Source organism: Onychostoma macrolepis, chromosome 07 (assembly GCF_012432095.1).
Source record: "Onychostoma macrolepis isolate SWU-2019 chromosome 07, ASM1243209v1, whole genome shotgun sequence".
NCBI classification, from domain to species: Eukaryota; Metazoa; Chordata; class Actinopteri; order Cypriniformes; family Cyprinidae; genus Onychostoma; species Onychostoma macrolepis.
In genome coordinates, this window is record NC_081161.1 from 27,061,243 (window position 1) to 27,086,274 (window position 25,032).

Genomic DNA, 25,032 nt, shown 5'->3' on the forward strand with positions numbered 1-25,032 from the left:
GTCTGGATTGCTGTTGTTTCAGACCGTGCTGATATAATACACTACACATAGGCCAGAGTGAGGGATTGTGAAGAATGACTGGAGCACAAAACATTTTTGTCCAACAACCACATTTTACAGACTATCAAACACACTTGACTGCTGTTTTTTCAGTCGTTGTGAAGTAGATGTCAGCTGCTTGTTATGGTTTGACCTCTTGTTCAAGGACTGGACTTCATTGGCCTAGTTTTCAAAAGCCTCTCTTGTACAGGAAGGCAACATGCTTTAGAGTTTGTTTTCGCTAGCTTTTTATATTGTTCCTACATTCAGAAACCAGTAGTATTAAAGGAATAGCTCACCCAAAAATGAATTTTGTCATCATTTACTCACCCTCGTGTCATTCCAAACCTGTTGCTTTCTTATGGTGAGCACAGAAGATATTTTGAAGAATTTTGAAGAACCAAACAGTTGCTGGTCCCCATTGACTTCCATAGTAGGGAAAGAAATACTATGGAAGTCAGTGGGGACCATCAATAGTTTGATTACCAGCATTCTTCAAAATATCTTTTTTTTTATGTTCAACACTAGAAAGAAACTCATACATTACATTTACATTTACATTTATGCATTTAGCAGACGCTTTTATCCAAAGCGACTTACATTGCATTCAAGTTACAGTTTTTTTTTACATTTTATCTGCTCTTGCTTTCCTGGGAATCGAACCCATGATCTTGGCGTTGCTAGCGCCATGCTCTACTATTTGAGCTACAGGAAAGTTCCAAAGCTGCTCATACAGCTTTGGAACGACATGAGCTCGGGTGAATGAATGATGAGAACATTTTCATTTTGGGGTGATCTCTTTAACTGCCTGAAGTGGTTCCAGACATGTGACTCAAAAGCTTATATCTTATTTTTTTTTTTTATTTTTTTTATTGTTACTTTTGAGTGAACATTATAATTATAATTACAATTATATTGTTGTGATGTCTATATTCACTTGTAGCATTTAAAACAAATTAGTTTTTAGTGGGTTTTTTATTTACAGAAAATGGCATAAACAATATGTTCTATGGAAAGAAAAATGTTTTACTGAAAAACAGATATATTCTATAGACTATTTAATGTTTATTAAGATATCAGATATCATTTATCAGCAATGACAAGTCAATAATTATGATAATAATAATTTACAACTCATCGTATTAGCCAAAAGTTTAATATCAACGTATCCGTCATTTTCTTTAGGTAAGGCAGTTTTATTTATATACAGTGTGTTTATTTATATACAAAGTGTTTTACATAAAGGAATTTAAAAAAAAATCATAACAGATATCAATAAATAGTAAGAAATAAATACAATTTTAATTACAATTTGTTATTAAATTTTTTTTTAATGAGCATGAATGACTTTATGTATAACATTTGATCAACAATTTGTGTAAGTTTAGGGCAGGACTACCTGTTTGTCCAACCAATGTTTTACAAAAAAAATAGATTTTTTTAAATTTTGAATTTGAATTTTGCAGTTCTTTTGTTGTCTCTAGTGTAGAAATGACACCGTGCAGCTTTAACATCTTGACCCTGTGTTGCTCCTTTCAGGTGGAGTTTGAATGGCTGAGGCAGTACTGGTTCCAGGGCCGGCGTTTCGCTCGATTCTGCAGCTGGTGGACTAAACCCATGGAACAGATGGAGAAAGACTGGAAGGAAATGGAGCGAATGGTAAGAGTGATGGAGTGAACTGTAAGCAGGCCTGCACAGAATCTGCGCCCAGATTGCAGTTGAATTCAGCGTCTGACATTTAGCTCTACATGTGCATGTTTGTTTACGAAATATTTTGGCTAATTTGATTATGCTTTCAGCTACCATTACAGTGTTGTAATCCCAGCACTGCTTAACACATTTTACAATATTTAAACCAAACAAACATGTGGTAAATGTGAAACAAGTGTGCAGATGGAGTGAGAGAATAGGAACTACAAAATAGATTTTGAAAATCTGTTTTAACACAATTATAAGACCTAGTCCTAGGTCTTTTTTGCCTGCTTACCTGTCATTAATTTTTTTTGTTTTTATATATATATATATACACGCACGCACACACACAAACACACACACACGTACATGTATATTAGTGCTGTCAAATGATTAATCGTGATTAATCGCATCCAAAATAAAAGTTTTTGTTTACATAGTATATGTGTGTACTGTTTATTATATTTATTATGTGCATATATAAATACACACCTATGCATGTATATATTTAAGAACAATATGTTATGTTTATATATTAAATACATTTATATAAAATATAAATTATATGAATATAAATATATACATGTAAATATTTTCAAAATATGTACTGTATGTGTGTGTATTTATATATATATATATATATATATACATAATAAATATACATAGTACACACAGATATATTATGCAAATACATTTTTTATTTTGGATGCGATTAATCGTTGACAGCACTGATATATATATATATATATATATATATATATATATATATATATATATATATATATATATATATATATACATATGTGTATATATATATATATATATATATATATATATATATATATATATATATATATGTATGTATATGTGTATATAATTAAAACAATTTGTTTTAAATATTTGTATTCTTCTAGCTGTGTAATTATTTCGCTCTCTATTGCATCATTGATAAGGGCATCTTTGTCTCTCAGTGCAGTTGCATTTGTCACACAAACATGAAGACACATTGTAATTTTGTCCTTTATATTTTAGTTGTGGTGGCTGAATACGAGGAATATTCCACATAGGTATTGTCTATGTGCTGTTCTGCATAAAAAATAATCTTTAGGTATCCTAGATTAACCTATGAGGTTACATTTTCCACTGAGTCATGCAGCTTGTTGTTTTCTGTAATAGTTTGTATTTCTAGATGGCTGAATTGCTCATGTCACATCAGTGCAGTTCAGAAAATTACATTTGATTTAAACCACATAGGCCTAATGCTGCAGTTTTAAATATTTACTGGCCAAAGTTATTTGCTACTGCATTTTTTTTTTTTTTTTTTTTTTTTTTTTAGACACTGCCTGTCCCAATAGTAACCCTTCTGCCCGCAGATGACCCCAGTATGCAGAGCGGCATCCGGGCTCTCTGTACTGCAGGATGCACAGAGGTTATTTAAATCTAGACAATCACAGCTGATCAGTATTGTCTGTTAGACACATGTTTGATCCATATGTGTGTATGTGTTCAGCACACAGCTCTGCTCTCAGATCTTTAGTCACTTTCAGTAGGGGGCACTGTTGTATCATCATATTCTGTCTTCCTCTCGCTGCCTCTTTCGCTCTTTGAGCTGTAATCACATCTAATGTGCTGCTGGGGCTAAGGACCGCTCTCTCACTGTGTGTGTGTGCGCGCATGTGTGTTTGTTAGTGTGCATGAAGAGGTGAGACAGTCTCACTGTGAGATACTAGTCTCCCTCTGTCAAGAAACACAATTTAGAAGTGCTGATATCCACCTATATATTAAGACATTTTAGATATGCATAATAGTTAAATTGTAAACACACTTAACATTTTTGTTTTTTGTTTCAGTTAATATTATGTAAGTGCCAGTGTTTTGTGTCAATGTTAAATTATTATTTTCTTTATATTAGTATTGTGAGTATATGTATTCTTAAATAATACAATAAGATAGAAATATAATCTTTAATTTATGAAATTATATTATGTATTGTTTTGACCATATAAATCATTAAAGAAAGGATAAGTACAAAGGATCCATTCATCTAGCCATTTTTGACTGTATTTTTCTTTTTGCAAATTCGCCATTTAATTCGTACTACTTTTTTATTATTTATATTTTTGAAATTGTGGGTGCGTTTAGTTTAACCTGATCAAGCCACTTTCTACATTTTATTAGTTAAACAAATATTGAATTTGTAGGATTGTTAGAGCTTGAGTAAATAGCTCATGAATGTGAAAGCGCTTAGAAAATAAATATTCATTTGAATTCCTAATATCTGATATTTTCATGGCTGATTTAAATTCATTTAAGTATGATTTCAACAGACAGTCATGGCATTTACCAGAGACATGTGTTTATCTAGATTCTTGGGAATTGTCTCATTGGCCTTCCCGCACTCTTCTTGATTTTTCCGCAGTCCGAACAGGTCCGGGGTTGGCTGGTCCGTGTGTTTCTCCATGTGTTCACCCTCTTCCTGCTGTTTATTAAAACCGCTCCTCTCCCATGGGGGTTTCTCTCTTTCATTTTCCTTCTTTCTCTTTTCTTGTGTCTCCCTCTCTTGCTCTTCAGGCTGTTGTGATGCAAATTTTCACCCCTCCATTTGAATGACATCCTGATAAAACAACTCTCTCTCTCGCTCTTTCTGTGGCTAGCAACCCTCCAACCTGTACCTCATGAATTAATGTGAACTGCTTAATGGAAACAACATAGGAAATATGGCGGAAAATAGAAAAGAAGAAAGAAAAGAATAAAGATAGCCATTTAAATGTGCTCTGATAAGATGAGGTAAATGTTATCAAACATCAGGTCTCAGGTCCCTTTCCTCAATTTCTCTCTCACACACACACACACACACTGGGCGCACGTCGGGTCCCTACAGAGAAGCTATCGTACTCCTCATACACCACTGACATTTATTTAGGCTTTTAACAGTGACACTTTCTTTCTCTCCTTCTCTCAGTCTGTCTATCCTGGCTCAGGAGAGATAGTTGGCTATATGCAAAATATTTTAAATACCATCCAGGCTTTTATTTATTTTTTTCATTTGTACGTGGTTGCAGGGCTGAGAGTGAGACGGCTGAGAGCGAGACAGGTCTGTTAACAGTGTTGTGGGTTTATTCTGATGTTTTAGGTCTAATTTGTCACTTTTTCCACTTCTGTCGCTCAGAGCGTCACATCAAAAAGCTTTTTTTCCTCTCTCACTGCGTCTATTCTATCTTTCCGCCACATACGCCGTCATCAAATATTGTGTGCTGAAACATTTATTTTCAGACTGAATAGAAACTATTATGCGTTTATGGGTAGAGTGAGCCGTTTAGATGCATCGTCTGTTCCTTTTCGGTGGTGTTTGTGTTGGTCTTTATTTGTTTGTGTGTGTGTGTGTGTGTGTGTCGGCTCGTTCACAGTGACCGTTTCATAATTTCATCCTCTCCGTCCAATGAAAGAAAGCGAGCGAGAGAAAGCGAGCAATCATGACTGCAGGGGTCACCATTGATATCTGATTACGTTATTGACCTAGCGTGCGCGTGTGTGTGGCAGACAGGAAGGTAAAGACCTCTCTCCCCAGCGAGAGAGTGAGAGTGAGGGTCAATGTAAATGTTATTGCAGTGTGAGCTCATTTGATCAAAGCCACTGAAAGGTTAAGCGAATCCAATCTGGTTTAGTGTGTCTGAGGGTAGGGGGTGTATATGTGTGTGAGGGCAGCGGAGAGAGAGAGAGAGGCGGACGCAGTGAGGGGATTATCGTATAGCCGCTGAAATGCTGGATGTGGTGCGGAGCGCTTCTCTCTGTCTCTAATGCGTTTAGACAGCAATTGGCCTTAATAACCTTTATTGACTTCAGTAGGTCAGTGCCAAGGATCTAATTATTCAAGTGTATCAATTTCATCTAGTTTAGAGCTGCCTCGTTCTGATAATTATTTTAAGGTCGACCAGGGCAATTAATCTCTATTCACTTATTTGATGAGTTTGTAAAACATTATAAATGTAATAGCTTTGCTGTGCATTTTCATCATAATAATATTCCAGAATGCCTTTTGTAGGGCCGCTGTGTATTTTCCTATGTAGCTTTTTTTTTTTTTTTTTTTTTTTTTTTTAATCTATGCATGCTGGGGCAATATTTTACTACTGATTTCTGTAGTAAAATAGATCTCAGAGAAAATGTAGCAACAGCAAACTGTATTATTATTATCCATATATATAATACCGTAAATTGAATCAGTCTGCTATTGGTTTTGTGTGTGACTGCTAATTTTGAAAATATAGTTTTTTCCTCTTTTGTATGCAAGCATGTTTTTCTCTCAACACTTGTCTCCTGTCAGATCAAAATGAATTACAGATCCTTTTACCTGCATTTTCCTTTGGCTTGCCTGCTTAAATAACATCAGAAATTACCTCCCAATTTCTCTTATTACACTTATAAATGGTAAATAAAAGGCTCCTAATAAATTTCACAGTAAGGGATGGTTTTTACTGGAGAATGGGGGAAAAAATGGGAAGAAAAGAAGCAGGAAAAGGGGGGCTAGGAGAAAAACACTGTACAGTAGAATTTGTGGGCAAAAGGTATTTATGATTCCCTTTGAAGTCCTTATTGAACAGGGTAAGCTGAATTTTAGCAGGCCGCGATAGTGGGGAGGGTAAATACTTAAACCCCTTTAGAGAATTTCATGCGCTGCTATGCCACTTGCAGGCTGTGTGCTTGTGTTTGTGAGTGTGTGTTTGTGTTTTTTACCTACAGTGAGAGAGAGAGAGAGGTCGCTTGCTTTGTACCTGCATACAGAAGCTTTTACAGATTCTTTGGGCAGGCAGGGAGACCGGTGGCTTTGTGTGTGGGATTTTTTTTTTTTTTGTTGTGGTGGCAGGGATGGAATCTTTGGGATGGAATATTGTTGGGTATTTTTTTAAAGTACACACACCGAGCCTTACGGGTTCCCACAAGACCAGTTATACACAGTCAGCTAACAGACGTTATATCCCACCAATGCTGAAAAAATCTATTGTCTGGTCAGTCTGTTATTGGATTGATAAAATATTTAGAGGTGTAACTAATCTCTGGTTTTACCACAGGCTGCCAGATTAGTGAAGTCAAATGTTTGAGACATGATGTTTGATTGATGGATTATTAAACTTGAAAGCTGTGCATGTACATAATTGTTCAAAAGTTTGGGGTGATAAGATTTTTTTTTTTTAAGGTTTTGAAAGAAGTCTCTTATGCTTCTATTTTGGTAACATTTTAGTATAGGGACCAATTCTCACTGTTAACTAGTAGCTTATTAGCATGCCTATTATTAACATATTGGCTGTTTATTAGTACTTATAAAGTACATATTCTGCATGACCATATTCTACATCCCTAATCAATACCTAAACTTAACAACTACCTTACTAGCTATTAATAAGTGGCGAAAGTCGTAGTTAATGATTTGTAAATAGCGAGAATTGAACCTTAAAATAAAGTGTGACCAATATTTTTATATTTTAAAATATTCATCTATTTTACAAATTATTGAATGAATGCAATTCATTTCTTTCTTTCTTTCTTTCTTTCTTTCTTTCTTTCTTTCTTTCTTTCTTTCTTATTTTTTGAAGTGAATTTTCTAAAATGTGTGTTGAAAAAGTGTTATATTTTTTCAAGATTCCTTGATGAATGGAAAGTTCAAATGAACATCATTTATTGGAAAGAAAAATCTCTACTAACATTTATAAATGTCTTAACTGTCACTTTTGATTAATTTAATGCTTTCTTGCTGAATAATATTTACTTTTAAGTCTTGACCCCAATCCTTTGAAAAATGGTGTATTATTATATAATAAAAGAAAAACTTTCCCTTCAACGTTGTTTCAGATCTGGAAAGAGATTTAAGCAAAAAACAATTTCATGTGGTTTATATACAATATTTGTTGTTATTTTTTTCATTCTTGAGTGTCATTAGCAGGCCCACGTGGATTTAGCTTGCACAGCACTTTGTAGAAATCCCCTACAGATTTCAACAAGATTGGAATGACCAGTGTTCTCAAAGTTTGACCATGTTTGTTTATTTAATAATTTGACTAATTTTATTATGTTTTCAGCGACCCATAACAGTGTAGTACTCCATTCACCTCATTGATACCATGTTTAAATCCACTTCCCCTAAATCCCACAAATTTCAGCACAGAAGATGTAAAGGAAAAAAAAAACATCCAGAGAATCGGACTGGTTCTAGTTATTAGTATCGTCATGTGCATGTGCGTGATTATATGCAGACGGTTCAGTCTTGTTCTGCTGGTGTTGAGTGCAGGAGCAGACGTTCTCTGACAGCTGCTGAATTCTTTGAAGTTGAATTTTTATTTTTCTTAGAAAACCAATAAGTGCTTTATAATGCCTGATCTGTCTTATCTCCAGAAACCCTCCTCGCACTCTGGGTTTATTTAGCGCTTTGTTTATTTATTTATTTACTCTGCAGTTTTTCCGGCTCGCTCCTTGATCAGCGAGATAAGCGGCTGAAGAAAGAGGAAAAAGATCTGGAATTACATACAGACCATGACTGATTAATTCCTACTGGGGATATACACACAAACACCACACATGTACAGTATGCTTCATTAAATTCCACGGAGACGTACACAAAACGTCTCTGCCAATCAGGTAGATGCCGACCTTATTTAGTAGCTATACCTCTTTGAGTGTCTAATGTGTCTGTCTGTCTTCTCTATCCTTTCTTTTAATTCCTCAGAGTCACCAGGTTGGCTATCATGTCTGGGCTCTTAACCGAGTTAAGCCACGGTTCAGAACAATGAGAGGAAGAATGGGAGATCCTGATGCCAAGCCACTGTAAAATTGTCGGATTCGCTTGAAAACTCGCGAAGAAAGAGAGGAATTATAAAGAAGATATTGCTGATAATTTGAGAGGTTTTAGGAGAGGAGGGAAAGAAAGAAGATGATATAAAAGGAGCCCGAGAGAAAGAGCTCAGAGCGTGTCTGTGTGTGAAGACGTGTTACGCAGGAGTGCAGTCTGGTGGCTGATGCATACTCAGAAGTTGCAGGCTTTGTGTTTGTTTTTGTGTTTGTTTGTTTGTGTTTGGACAGAAGTTGAGAGCAAGGGATGACACTCTGGCTGAGATGAATAGACACAGATGTGTTTGATAGTAAACACTCTCTCCCTCTCCAAGGGGAAATGTTCCTGTAGAAATCTGTTATGATCCCCTCGCTTTCAACTCGCTTCCGTTCTCTGTCTCTCTCTCCCTCTCTGTCTGTTTCGTATGGTGCTGTGGAAAGTGGCAGATGATTTTGGGATTAGAAAGCAAATTCAGCATCTTAGGCTGAAACAGAGCAGGCTTGACCACAAGAAAGTCAGATCACATGCTACTGGCGAAGACTCTTGAAATTGTAGCAGATTGGTCCTGAGCGATAACCTTGAGTTGGAAGCAGTTGGATTTTTGGAACTAATAAGAGTATAGTGGGGCTTTACCTGCAAGTTTTATTTTGAAAATTATTCCATCTACTCGTGGGCATGATGTATAACTGTTGATGTCAAAAATGGAACTGCATATTTAAATATATGAGACTAAAATGTTCTATTAATGAGAGTTTAATTCATTGTAACACATGGTGTTAGTCATGCACTTCAATGCATTGTACTCTTTAAATGTACAACAGATTAAAAATGTAAGTAATTTGTGAATATGTAGCTATCAAAAATGATTTAGGGGAACATATGACTTTATAAAACTTAACTATAAGATTTTGAATGCATCATAATGGATTTAAGAAAACTTTTTGTAAAGAGATAGACGATAATCGCTTTGACCATTTGTTTATTCATTTAATCGATTTCCATTCTCTATATTACACTTTCAATTAAACATACCAAAACAAAGATGTCAAACTGTAACCCTCTGAACTGCACAAATACTTTACTTATCTGTATTGGTTATGAAAAAGCTTCCTAGAATGTGTTAGAGATGTAGCTTATTAATTTACATTACCGTTATGAGCTGGTTTACAATGCATTATGAACAGGATTTATGCCTTCTGAGCAGATTTTGTGCTTTTATGAGTAGGTTTTGCTTGTATAGGCTATGAATATTATCCTCTGCTCTTTCCTATGGTGTACTTAATGTGAGTGTCTGTTTGTATCTGTCTACCCACTAATATTATACTTGCATGTCATAGTGAATGATTCCTGGACATATTTCTTAAGGCGTTCTCGCTGGAGGTATTAAACTCAGATTTTGGAAAGAAAATTCTCTTATTTGTTACACTTACTCATATATAGTTAATGCACTGGAAAAATGTGTCCTGCTATACAAGAGCCCCCAGGCTTCCCAAAACCACTGATGCATATTACTTTATTCACTTCACTACTGATATTTTCAGCGTTTAGATGAAATATAAATTACACAACACGCGGTGTCTCCTATAACATCATAAATTGTAGTCAGTACAACTTGGGTTGGGTTTCGTTCTTTTAGTGGCAAGCCAACGTTAATCTTTTTTCCAAATGTCACTTTTCAGCCACCGTAGAAAAAAAGACATAATGAAAATGGCTTCAGGTCTATGTGATGGTAATCTCTGCCTAGAGTTCACATTCTTTAAGTGCTGAAAATGAATCTGTGTGGAGTGAGGAGAGAGTGAGGTTTTGGCGTCGCTCCCACTGCCAAAAGCTTTCACTGGCAGGAGAAACGTGGGTACAAGATGCTAATCTCTAATCTCTGATCAGCAGGCAGATCCAGAAGGAGATGGAGGTGGAGAGAGATGAGGCATATGTCTGTACATATGTTTGTGTATGAGAGAGAGTGGAAGTGGGTATGAAGTCACAAAGTAAGTGATGCATTCAAGAGACAGAGTATTGAGAACAGCTAACGTGATTTTAAAGACACTGATATTGTATTGGTTGTCATAACCAACCGTAAAACATACCACCATTTCAATATTTGGAGTAAGATTTTAAAAAAGTCTCTTAAGCTCACCAAGGCTGTATTTATCTGATCAAAAATAATATAATATTAATATTTCAAATAACTCTTTTCCACATTAATATATTTGAAAATATGTTATGGAAAGTTATGGACAAGCTCAATTTCCAGCAGCCATTACTCCAGTCTTCTGTCACATGATCCATTAGAAATCATTCTAAGAAGCATTTCATATTATTAATTTCTAAATAAATAAGATACATTAATTAAATAAAACAAAATAATAAAATAAACATTTACTCACCTTGCCCAGTCGTTTGAATAGTAGTGTTTGTGTATATTCCCATATAATAAATATAATTAATTATAATTACACACAATATTGGTGGATAATTAAATATAATTAATGGACAATTGATATAATAGATAAATTGATAATTATTAATTATTTAGTAATGTTGGTGCTATGATAGAGTAATGTGTTTGTGTGTGTGTGTGTGTGTGTGTGTGAGGCAAAGAAGTCCATAATACTTTGCTTTAAAACATGGTATTACTCGGTACATTTACTTGAATTACAGTTTTTCTTGATTGCTTAAACACATTTCTTGAAATTATGCCTCTTTTTTGCCAAACTTTAAACTCAAATCCTTAACTTCCAACTCAATTCCCCAAACTTCCTATATTCGGGTCAAAATGAAGCTCTCCACTCAAAACAACTCACTCTTGCTGAAAAAACAAACTTTGCTGTTGGACATGACACACAAACCCTCAAAAACACACACACACTACACACTGATGAGATATTCAAACCCCCTTTTTAAAAAAGCATTTAAAAATATATATTTTGGCGTCTGTATATTTCAGTCCAAGAAAATGCTTTTTCTTGCCACAGAAATACATTTAGAAATATATTTTGGAATATGATGGTTGAAATTAAATCTATTTACTATTTAAAAATGTATTTCATTGAGCTTCACTGTTAGCAACATATATTTCGCATATATGTGTATGTGTATGTATATATATATATATATATATATATATATATATATATATATATATATATATATATATATATATATATATATATATATATATATGTATATATGTATACTGTATATAATTTTTTTTTTTTTTGGAAACAATTTTTTATTTTATTTTTTTTGCCATATGGGCTTCACTCCTCCTCTTCCTCTTCCTCTCCATACTCATCCTCCACCTCCTACTCTTCATCTTTTTTCATTTCTTTCTCCACTCCCTTCTCCTCCTCCTCTCTGGTGTCCTCGACCTCTTCCTTCACGTCTTTCTGGATACATTGTTTCAAACCTGAATGAGCTGACTTTGGCCCTTTTATCATCGAAGGCTCTGATTGGTGTGTGATAAATTTTGACTCCTAGTGTTTGCACTTGGGTACTTTTGTGCTAATTGAGCTCAAACTGTGCTGACTTGAGTGAACTATGTTGAATGCTAGTGCTTTCTAAATGACCACATGGTGTAAGCACTGAGAAATGTAGGGACTTGTGTGTAAAGTTTTGCAGTAACAGTTCACCAAATCTGACTCATGTGTCAAAGCAGGGGAATAGTGTTTATAGTTTAGAGAATTTTTAAATGGCGTTATGCTTTTGAAATTTTTGTTTAAAAGCTTGGTTGGAGTGTTTTAGCAATCGAGAAAAACTGTATTAGTAGAGCTAATGGGTGAAACTCATATTTTTGGAGCTTAAATTACGTATACAGAAAGAGTGGTAGAATCATTAAACTCTTAATCTATAGACATATTAGGCAGCAGATTTAGTGATTTGAGATGTTATCAAGCGCTTTTGGTTTGCAGTTGCATTTCTTAAAACTTTCCCACCTAAAAAAGGCAGAGAGAGAGAGACAAACCATGGCAGATAAAGAAAGAAAATCACAAAGCTTTTAGCCTTTGCCTCATTAGCTCAAGCAAAAAGCATATGTCCAGTTGCCTCTGGCTAGAGGAACCACAATCCCCAGCACAAAAGCCTGCGGCCCACAGAGCTGCCCTACAATGCCTTCAAACGCTGTCACTTGTTGCGTTGTGCTCTTCAGCAGCTGGGTTTCTATTATCTGTCCCCTCCTCTGTCCTCGGACACATTGCTGTGATGTTGTGAACACATTTTTCTAATGTTTTACACTTCATATAATCCATTCTCTCAGCGTGCTGGCTCTGAGGGGAGAGGTAATTGATGAGCCTCAGAGAGATCAGAGGGTCAATCTGGCTGAAAGGCCAAGCTCTCAATCACACACACACACACACACACACACACACAGACAGACACAGACAGAAAGACAGACAGACATGCATGTGCATATATATTGTCTGTGCTCTACGTGTTTAACATGGCATGTGTGATTCAGTCTTCCATAGTACTCTGCTGTAGTTGTACCCTTACAGTGCTTTAGTACATCAACTGTGGTGAGGACCATCTGTGCTGGACATAACAGAACTCCCCCGTAAAACATGTTCCACCAACTATAGTGAGATACGTGTCTGTGCATGGGCACAGAAGGCCCAAAATATATTTGAACACCTGATGTGCACTTTAAAAGGTATTAATGATATTTATTTAAAAGAAAGATAGCACTTTTCAGCAAAATGTTTACCAAAAAAGAGATTTGCCATGTTTTGAAAGATAAAACAATAGGTATAATGTTTAAAATGTAATGTAGTCAAGCAAATTATTTGGTTGTCAAACATTAGTGGAGTATATGTACTGTTTTTGATGAAGAATTTGATTCTCGACTGTGGAAAAAATGTTTTCTATTGACTCAAAAGTTCATGTGTGTATTATGAATATAATCCTGACATTTTGTATGCGACATGTTGCTATTGACATGTGACCTACTATGGCAGCGGTGTCACTGTTCCTCACTGAATACGTGTCCCCTGTGGCCTCATGGGATATTAAAAAGCCAATCAGAAATATATTTTGGAATCGTGGAACCTCACTCTTTTATGAATACTTAATTTTTAGTCTCATTTGACATACTGCTTTTCACATACTAGAAAGAAATCAGGTTCGGCGTAATTACCCACACTCTTAAAAATAAAGGCTCCAAAAGGGTGTTTTTGCAGTGATGCCACAGAAGAACCATTTTTGGTTCCCCAAAGAACCTTTCCGTGAACAGTTCCTAAAAGAACCAGTTTGAAGAACATTTTAAAAATCTAAAGAAACATTTTCCCACTATAATGAAACTTTTCTGCATTTGAAAGGTTCCATGAATGTTCAAGGGTCTTTGTGGAACCATCCATGCCAATAAAAAAACATTTATTTTTAAGATTGCAAGCCTTATTTTGGTAAAGTTAGTTCCAAGTAAATGATCCAATTATATAAATTTCATACATTCCTTAAAGCGATGGTTCACCCCAAAAAAAGAAACTAAATCTGTCATCGTTTACTCACCCTCGTATCATTCCAAACCTGTTTGACTTGCTTTATTCTGTGGAACATCAAAGAAGATATTTAAAAAATGTTGATTTTGATGACCATTAACTCCCATTGTATGCACAAAAACCACTAAGACATGTCTCAAAATATAGTCTTTTATGTTCCATAGAAGAAAGAAAATCATAACGAATGAATGACATTAAATTAAAAATTTTGTCCAGTATTCGGAGCCACCGTAGCCACTTATTGAGAAGTCGATTCACTTGGCATTTAAGTTATTGAATGATACATACAGTACATGCTGAAATTGCATTTAACTTTTTTTTTTTTTTATCCTATTAACATAAAACTGCCTTGAGCACACTAATTTCCAACTCATAAGTCCATCAAACAGGAAAAAAAAACATACTGTGAAACACATACTGTTGTCATGCTGCCTATATGTTTTATGAATTGATCAAATACAGTCCAGCTGTGTAAATTTAGTGTGTTTGTCAAACGTAGGTTTTCTAGAGAATGCCCACTGGCTGTTATGCATTTTAAATCCTTATGTCATAAATTATCTTAGTTTAGCGCTAGCTGTTCAGGTTTCTGTTGGTATTTTAGATGGCCTTTCTGCCATTGGTTGGCTGGTGTACCTGTCACATAGTCCTGGTGAGTGTGCATGTGTGTTTATTCTTCCCCTCTGTTAGCGTCGGGTAACCTGAAGTGTGTTTCCTTATACAAATACACACAGCCGCCTCTGTTAGTCACTTGCCCTCTGTCTCACCCTCTTCACTGTGGTCCTGATCCTAGGAGCACTGCACAACATCACCCATCTGACGACAGCTACCGTCATTCAGGGGTAAACAAGCAAACGCACAGATAAGGTGCACATATAGAGGGTGGTAAATGTAAGTTGGTTGTGAAATTTTCTCTCATCAACCTACCTTGTAAACACAAAACACATAGTTTTTCTCTCTCTCACACACACACACACACACACACACACACACATGATCGTGAGTCACTGTTGTTGTCATCTATGTTTAGTCTGATGTGATTCAGCTGACCTCGTGACCCCGTAGTCAGAGTTAGTCTTGGCAGACTCTTTCACCCGACGCTTTTTGAGACAGGATGACTCTTAACAGGTAACGATCGCTGACAGGTAATGCTTCAGCGAGAGACAGAAGTGCTGTCTCATGGATGAATGGGGGATGAAAAGAAATAAAGAAAAAGAGATTGCTGTGAAACAGGTGAGGTGAACCAACGCTCAGAGCATTTTTTGCGTATGCTTCCTCGCCTGTCAATCATTTTAGCTTCTGCTACTGTAGAGGAAGACAGTGAGTGAGGGAAAGTTTTTAAAAGAAGTTAAAACGCAGATAACTTTTTAAAATATATTTTCAAATGTCTAATTTTTATTGTTATATTAAAATATTCTACCAATCAAAAGTTTAGTGTTAGTGAGATTTAATTTTTTTACTTTTTTTTTTTTTTTAACGAAATTGATACTTTTCAGCAAGGATGAATTAAATTAATTGAAAGTGACAGTATAACATTTACAGTGAGCATATTACAATGATTTCTGACCAATCATGTGACACTGAAGACTGCAGTGATAGCTGCTGAAAATTCAGCTTTGTCATCACAGAAATAAATTAATTTTGATATAAATTAAAATAGTCGTTTTAAATTGTAATAATATTTCACACTTTTACTGTATTTTTGATCAAATAAATGCAGCTTTTGTGAGCATAAGAGACATCAAAAACATAAAAAAGCTCATACCTACCACATACTTTTAAATGATGTAAATTTTCACATTTTTATATATACCGGTGTGTGTATATATATATATATATATATACAGTGGGTACGGAAAGTATTCAGACCCCCTTAAATTTTTCACTCTTTGTTATATTGCAGCCATTTGCTAAAATCATTTAAGTTCATTTTTTTTCCTCATTAATGTACACACAGCACCCCATATTGACAGAAAAACACAGAATTGTTGACATTTTGCAGATTTATTAAAAAGAAAAACTGAAATATCACATGGTCCTAAGTATTCAGACCCTTTGCTCAGTATTTAGTAGAAGCACCCTTTTGATCTAATACAGCCATGAGTCTTTTTGGGAAAGATGCAACAAGTTTTTCACACCTGGATTTGGGGATCCTCTGCCATTCCTCCTTGCAGATCCTCTCCAGTTCTGTCAGGTTGGATGGTAGCGTTGGTGGACAGCCATTTTAGGTCTCTCCAGTGATGCTCAATTGGGTTTAAGTCAGGGCTCTGGCTGGGCCATTCAAGAACAGTCACGGAGTTGTTGTGAAGCCACTCCTTCGTTATTTTAGCTGTGTGATTAGGGTCATTGTCTTGTTGGAAGGTAAACCTTCGGCCCAGTCTGAGGTCCTGAGCACTCTGGAGAAGGTTTTCGTCCAGGATATCCCTGTACTTGACCGTATTCATCTTTCCCTCGATTGCAACCAGTCGTCCTGTCCCTGCAGCTGAAAAACACCCCACAGCATGATGCTGTCACCACCATGCTTCACTGTTGGGACTGTATTGGACAGATGATGAGCACTGCCTGGTTTTCTCCACACATACCGCTTAGAATTAAGGCCAAAAAGTTATATCTTGGTCTCATCAGCCCAGAGAATCTTATTTCTCACCATCTTGGAGTCCTTCAGGTGTTTTTTAGCAAACTCCATGCAGGCTTTCTTCCGTCGGGCCACTCTGCCATAAAGCCCCAACTGGTGGAGGGCTGCAGTGATGGTTGACTTTCTACATCTTTCTCCCATCTCCCGACTGCATCTCTGGAGCTCAGCCACAGTGATCTTTGGGTTCTTCTTTACCTCTCTCACCAAGGCTCTTCTCCCCCGATAGCTCAGTTTGGCTGGACGGCCAGCTCTAGGAAGGGTTCTGGTCGTCCCAAACGCCTTCCATTTAAGGATTATGGAGGCCACTGTGCTCTTAGGAACCTTAAGTGCAGCAGAATTTTTGTAACCTTGGCCAGATCTGTGCCTTGCCACAATTCTGTCTCTGAGCTCTTCAGGCAGTTCCTTTGACCTCATGATTCTCATTTGCTCTGACATGCACTGTGAGCTGTAAGGTCTTATATAGACAGGTGTGTGGCTTTATTAATCAAGTCCAATCAGTATAATCAAACACAGCTGGACTCAAATGAAGGTGTAGAACCATCTCAAGGATGATCAGAAGAAATGGACAGCACCTGAGTTAAATATATGAGTGTCACAGCAAAGGGTCTGAATACTTAGGACCGTGTGATATTTCAGTGTTTCTTTTTTAATAAATCTGCAAAAATTTCAACAATTCTGTGTTTTTCTGTCAATATGGGGTGCTGTGTGTACATTAATGAGGAAAAAAAAGAACTTAAATGATTTTAGCAAATGGCTGCAATATAACAAAGAGTGAAAAATTTAAGGGGGTCTGAATACTTTCCGTACCCACTATATATATATATATATATAAATAATATATAATATTATTATTATTATTATTGTATTAAAAAGTGATGTACACAGAAACATCAATGCAAAGCAAATATAATGTTGTCCCACTGTTTCTGATTCTGGCTTAATCATTAGTGTTTGTAAGATTGAGTCAGCAGCATAAGTAAAGAATAGATTTGACCTCTGACATGAAGGGAATGAATGTATATTGATTTGTTTAAGTGCTGGCTAAGAGCTTGTCTGCAGGATTGGTAGTACAGTTTGATTCCTTTATTTTCTTTATTTCAAGATAAGAGCAGTTGTTTCTTCATTGAGAATACTTAGGGATCCATTAAGAGCCAGAGTTGCTTTGCAACCCTAATGTGGTTTTATACTGCCATATTTGTGCCAGTCATAAACGTATTACTTAATATTCCCTCATGAATATGGTTGTGTACTACTAGTTTATGATTGTTGGAAATGAAGAACGATATGGAAAAATTAAATGAACTAAAAATGTTTTGTCAATATGTCTTCATCATGCAGCATAATTTGAATGTCTTTAACATTTTTGTACCAAATTGTTATGCTTTTGCCTATCATATCGTTATCACTTACAGTAGCGAAAGTGACATGACATACAGCCAAGTATGGTGACCCATACTCAGAATTCGTGCTCTGCATTTAACCCAACCCATGAACACACACCCGGAGCAGTGGCCAGCCATTAATGATGCGGCGCCCGGGGAGCAGTTAGGGGTCGTGGTATTGAGGGTGCAGATACCACCTACAATTCCTGCCGGCCTGAGACTCAAACTCACAACCTTTGGATTACGAGTCCGACTCTCTAACCGTTTCTGTATAAACCATTTAAATTGCAGTATTTTCTACATTATTAAAAATGCAGTAGAGACAGTAATATTGTGAAATATCATTTCACTTAAAATTAACTTTTCTATTTTGATATATTTTAAAGTGTAATTTATTCCTGTGATGGCAAAGCTGAATTTTCGGAAGCCATTACTCCAGTCACATGATTCTTCAGAAATCATTCTAATATGCTGATGCGGTGCTTAAGAAATATTTCACATTAATATCAATGTTGAAACCGTTGTACTGCTAATTTTTGTGGAAAACATGATACTTGTTTTTCAGGATTCTTTGATGAATAGAGAGTTCAAAAGAACAGCATTTATGTGAAATAGAAATCTTTTGTACCATTATAAAAGTCTTTACTGTCACTTTTGATTAATTTAATGCATCCTTTCAGAATAAAAGTTTCAATTTCTTTCAAAACTAACTAACAAACAAACAAGAAATACTGACTACTGATCCCAAACTTTTGTATAGTGTGAAGTATTACGTTGTTGAGCATAACTGACTGACTGACCGAAACTGATTTTGTGTGATTTCTAGTTTGAAGTTATAAACTGGCCGTGTTGTTTGTTTGCAGACTCAGCTGCTGTTGGCTGTGGTGGAGGACGAGAACACAGCACAAGAGAACAGAAGAGAGATGGCAGACATTTTACTGAACGCCCTGACGGACAGACAGCAGCACAGACAGACATGGAGGGACAGGTATGTGCCCGTGTGCTAAACTCTGTGTTTAATGTCACATCTTCAGTGACTTTTATTGAAGAAAGGGTTTTTTTATGTTAGCGGGAGGACAATCCTTCAGGCCGAGAGAGTTCACACAAACACACGCATACACGTGTGCTGATAGCCCATTGACTTCCTTCCTTCCTCTGAGATAAGGGCGACTGAGAGACATAGCCCATTTGTTCCGATAACACAGCAAACCAGCCGTACATACACAGATACGCATACCAACACACTAGCACACACTCCTCCTTTCTCTTGCTTTATTACTTCCCATCAGACTACTGTGTGTGCGCGCGTGTGTGGTAATCTGTCTTCATTCAGATTAGACCATTAGTCAGTATGGCCTGAAAGAACTGAATTTCCCCCTTGAAATTCTTGCATCTTAACTTTAAGAAAAATAAGGACTCCTCCCTGTCTTCTTGTTTCTGTAAAGTGGCCCCTTTAAGGGGGTCGTCCCCTCGCTTTGACCCCAGAGTGACGCCCAGGGCTGCTGGTACCTGTAAACAGTGCTGATGTTTTGCTAAAACTGCATTCTTAAATCAGATGATGAAAACTATGGACCAGACCAAGATTCATTTGTCAGATGGCGTCAAGGACACAAGCACACACAGTTTTAGCCCTGTGTGGTATGGTATAGTAATTTTGGTATGTTTCTTCTACGTAATGTTTTTTTTGAATTTTTTTTTTTATTAGATGCAGTTGTTAACTTATCCACTTTATCCAACATAGTTTTATAGAAATGTGCAAAAATTTGAATGTTTTTTAAAATTATTTATATATATATATATATATATATAATATGTGTGTGTGTGTGTGTGAAAGAAAACATATATTAAAGAAAAAAAGTTTTTGGACCACTTTCCATTGTGTTACAGAGTTACCAATAATAATACTTTCTTACCAATCCCAAACTTTCTTTCTATTATATAAAAAAAAAAAAAAAAAAATCAAAGATGGAAAAATATTTCACCATTACAACAATTTGTACCTTGTAGTCTTAGTTTCTTCTCACTACTGAAACAACTGAACGATTACACACACACTAACCTGTACAACACATTTGCACACTCGGTCACAGCCGCGGAAGTTTATTTCATCAGACGGAGCGGTGCGATTAGATAAAGCTACCTTCACTCCTCTGTGTGCACACACACTGCAATATGTTTGAGCTCATCCCTTTCCACTATCACTTCCTGCCCCCCTTCTGGAGCGAGATAACGTCACTCTTCGAAACATCAGGCACAGGTCTGTAAAGTAGCTGTCAACAAATCGCATTTAGGGAGGGGAGGCAGATAGCTCAGGCTGAGGTTAAGACACACCGTTAAGACAAAAATGAACTCATAGCTGATAGCATCTCCTCCGACACGAGCTGATAAAGCGAACGTCGTACACCGTGCTTCGCTCACCTGAATGCGGTGATGTATTAATACTATTATTATGACAGACTGTTACAACAACTATCATGACTCACAGTGCCGAACACAAACATCCATTTCTGACCACTCTTCTTGAATGGAAACTTCTTGGAGCAGCGTGCTAAATCATGTCGCTTATTTTGCAGTGAAAGGCTGTGATTGTTTTATTAATTTAGTATGCAGCAGACCCGCTCCTCATATTATGCCTTTCTTTTGTCTCTGTGTCTATGTTTTGAGTGGTAAAAACTGGGTGATGGATGGTTGGCGCTACAGGCTCATAAACATAAGCACAGCGAGCTGATTGATTAAGGCTTTTATTGTCTTACAGACATTTGCTTTCTTAAACAGTAGTTGGAGTGCTGCAGACTGTGGGGCCTCTGGACCTGCTTTCAGCTATCTGAAGTTACCCTGAGGGACAGAGATGCTAAATGTGACTGTAGGCTCCTCCTGTTGACTTGTGGGAACTCAGGCTTATTAACTTACCTAATGCACTCAAGCAGGTCACCTCCAGACATTTTGCCTCTTTATTTTAACCTGTTTTGATGGACTCATTTTGGCCATTTACTTTTTATTTTGCTCTTGCAATATGAAAATGACAAGACTGCGGTCACCCGATTTTTCTACTAGATTATTTTACTAGACTCTCTCGTTTTCCCATAACATACAACATGTGGAATTTAAATTTGGTAAATAAACAGTGTAGCAATAAATAATAAACAAAAATGTTTTTATCTTAAGCTGCTATAATTTTTTTCCAGGGTGCACTGCATTTCTATTTATTATTTAAAATGTAATAAATTAAATGGAGGTGCATGCATTTGCACTTGTTCTCAAACTTTTTGTCTTAAAGTTCCCATTCTCCAACATTTTATTTTGGTATTTCTACTGTAATTAATGACAACAGAAACCGGGAGTGTTAATATATTAACCATGATTCGTTTTTTATTCAAAATTGACCATGACTTTTATTTTTATTTTATTTTATTTTTATTTTTAGTTATTGAGGGTGAATTAAATGTTTTTTATTGTTTTATTCATAATTTTCTATTTATTTTCCTATTATATTTATTATATAAAATTATATGAAATATATATTAAATATAAATGGTATATATCATATTTATTATTATATTATATATTATTGTATATATTTATATATTATATTTTAATTTAAAGTTTTATATATATATATATATATATATATATATATATATATATATACACTGAACAAAATTATAAAGCATAACACTTTTGTTTTTGCCCCATTTTTCATGAGCTGAACTCAAAGATCTAGGCCATTTCTCTCAAATACTGTTCACAAATCTGTCTAAATCTGTGTTAGTGAGCACAAGATCCATCTTTTCACACTGAGGACAACTGAGGGACTCAATCACAACTATTAAAAAGGTTCAAACATTCACTGATGCTCCAGAAGGAAACATGATGCATTAAGAGCCGGCTGGTGAAAAAATTTGATCAGGTTGAAGATGTCCAAATTTTTCTTATTTTGTAGAAATATAGTTTTTTTTCCATTTAGTACTGCCCATCAGAAGCAACAGAAGATACTTGCATGTTTCGCAGAAGACAAATTAAGTACAATTTACCTTGATATTCAAATTCAAAAAGTTTTCACTCCAAAAAGTTTTAATGCATTGTGTTTTTACACACACACACACACACACACACATATATATATATATATATATATATATATATATATATATATATATATATAATATAGTGTTGTCAAAAAACCCGGTACTTTGGTACCAATTCGGTACCGAACCAGGTTTTTTTTTAAGTACCGGTGGTACCGAACCATACCAGGTTTTTTTAAGTACCGGTGGTACCGAGTACCCGGTCAACCCGGTTCTTGACGTGTAGGGCCGTATGATTTCCGCGATGCAGAAAACGCGGACAGAATCGCAGAATCCAGTTATAAAAACAGAATTTACAGTTTAACACGGAATGTCATGAAATTTATAGGTTTGGATGAATTACTCAAAAGTAGGTCATTTCCCTTAAATCAAATCGCGATATGGACTAGCATCTGTAAGTATTAAGCCTCAAAAGTTCATTCAAATATGAATCCCGCAGTCCCGCATGTTCTGCGTGTCTCTGTGTGAATGAATGAATGGCAGAGACGCGTGGTTGATTTCAGCATCTGCCATCTAAATGAGGACATAAATACATAAAACAACATCTCCAGAACTGCTCTGAGAGTCACTTCATGAGCATTTTACTGTTTCATTTGAGTAAAACCAGCATCATATCATATACACACAAAAAATTTAAGGTATTCACGGCAACCCATCAAAATAAAAGTTTGTAATATATTAGGCTACTATTATTTAGTAGAATGTATGATACTACTACTACTGTTAAAAAAAATTATAAAACTTTTATTTTTTAATAAATAATCACACAATATTTCTTCCATGTTTTAATTTTAATAGAAAATCCCCTTTATTTAACAAAACATTTAATTTGTTTAAATTTCATTAATTAAAAGACAAATAAAATTTGGGTGAAGCTTGTTTACTGTTTTCCAAACTTGTATTACTTGTGGAAAAACTTGAAACACAATTGAAAATGAAAAACATTTTATTTTTGTTTGACTTTTATTAATAAAAATAGTGTGTTTTTTTTAATTAGCATGTTTTTGTGTTTTGCTTTGGTACCAAAGAATGGTACCGAGAACCGTGGATTTTCACTGGTATCGGTACCGAATACAGAAATGTATGTATATGTGTGTATATATATATATGTATATATGTGTGTGTGTATATATATATATATATATATATATATATATATATATATATATATATATATATATATATATATATATATATATATATATATATATATATATTAGTGCTGGGCAACGATTAATCGCATCCAAAATAAAAGTTTTTGTTTATATAATATATCTGTGTGTACTGTGTATATTTATTATGTGTATATAAAGACACACATACAGTATATATTTGGAAAAGATTTGCATGTATTTACATGTATATATTTATTAATATAATTTATATGATATATAATAATAATATATTATTATATTAGTCTAAAGTGGTTCAGAGGCGCCCTTGGAAGTTAGCTGAGGCTTTCTGGTTGAGCACTTTTACAATGAAGGTGTAAGTGCCATGCATGTAAAGGGGACCATTAATGCATATCCATCTGTGCTTTTGGAATATTCTGTAATGATTTGCTCTTAAAAATGTGCTGTATCTTCCATAGGTCAAAATCAAACACTTACAGAAGGAAGAACTCTTAGTGATTCATTTGCATTGGCAGACGAAAGGGGTCGACCTTGTGGTTTTGTTTCATCCATATGCAAGCTGCAGTGTTGTGGGTCAAAACCATTGATCTCACACCCTTTATGCCTGCACAGACGTGCTGCAATTCGAGTTTACGTAAAAAGTACACATGTGAACACGCGCTCAAATAGAACCGACCTTGCTCAGGTAGATCGTACAACTCCTGTCACATCTACATCCCTCCGTTGACCTCTGCAGGGGTCACAGTCCATTCCTGCGGTGGGCAGATTGCGTGTTTGGGAGGTGATGAAGGGGGCAGTGCCGGGAACAGCTGTGTGGTTTGTAGTGACCGTGCTAACTGCTGTAGGCTTTGTAAGGTCATTATATGATAATGAAAATGATTACTGAATTACATGGGGGTTTAGGAGAGGGGAGGGGAGTGAACGGGCCTGAGTTTGATAAATGATCTCTGAAAATGCCCATCTGTCTCCACCTCCCTCTCTTTCAGTCTCTCTCTCTGTTGTGGTCCCCTCTGTGTTTTTGCTTATTCTGTTTTTGGTTTTCTTGCATTATCACTCAATTACGAAAAAGTGAAAGGGTGAAAAATGGAGCAATAAGAGAGGTGCGAGAGGAAGTGTGCATCTGTGTGTATGTGTAGTGCTGGACTCTCAGTAAAACCACAGGAGAGAGCAGCCACCATTCACTTTATGTCAGATAGTGGAAAAATGAACTCACCCTCCTCTCGATACACAAGATGTCTGTCAGGTTTAAGTGGACAGGGCAGATTTAGGGCATAATTTACTAAAGCATGTAGGTCATCCAAAACCAGCTTTTCATAGACGAAAAGAGCAGGAGAGCATGTACTTGGATGAATGGCTCTTATTAAAGGCTGAAGTTATTAATCATTTTATTTAAATCTGAAAAGATTTATGAACTGCAAAAGACTTAAGTTAATCTGTTCTCTGCTGTATTTCCTTGTGTTATTTAGAAAATGTCTCTTACACATTAGGGTAACACTTTAGGTTTCAAAGTTTCCTTGTTACGTGTATTTACTATTACAATACCAATAAATTATGCATAATCACATGCAAGTAACCCTAATCCTAACCCTAACCATATAGTAAGTACATGTAGGTAATTAATATTACTCAGTACTTAAATGTATAATTACACTGTAACAAGAACACCTTAAAATAAAGGCGCTCCATATTAGTTACACTTACGTGATTCAATTAATCAAGTAAGGGATAATCAATGGCTAGCTGTGCATTAAACTATTTGAATG

General features: G+C 35.7%; 1 protein-coding gene across 4 annotated transcripts in view; it reads left to right on the forward strand.

Moving 5' to 3' along the window:
* The window catches only part of fto (FTO alpha-ketoglutarate dependent dioxygenase), a 147,194-nt gene that overhangs the window by 42,038 nt on the left and 80,124 nt on the right, over positions 1 to 25,032 (forward strand). Inside the window, exons 7-9 of one of the 4 annotated variants that reach the window (XR_009271963.1) lie at positions 1,579 to 1,698; positions 10,433 to 10,533; positions 18,915 to 19,039. Coding sequence is in view for 3 of the 4 variants with exons in the window: in XM_058781384.1 (XP_058637367.1) it covers positions 1,579 to 1,698; positions 18,915 to 19,039; positions 19,497 to 19,530 (279 nt within the window). In the remaining variant the exon portion in view is untranslated. Of the gene's footprint in view, positions 1 to 1,578; positions 1,699 to 3,067; positions 3,611 to 10,432; positions 10,534 to 18,914; positions 19,040 to 19,496; positions 19,816 to 25,032 lie in introns of those variants that run through there. The other 3 variants (XM_058781384.1, XM_058781383.1, XM_058781385.1) reach the window with 3 other exon arrangements.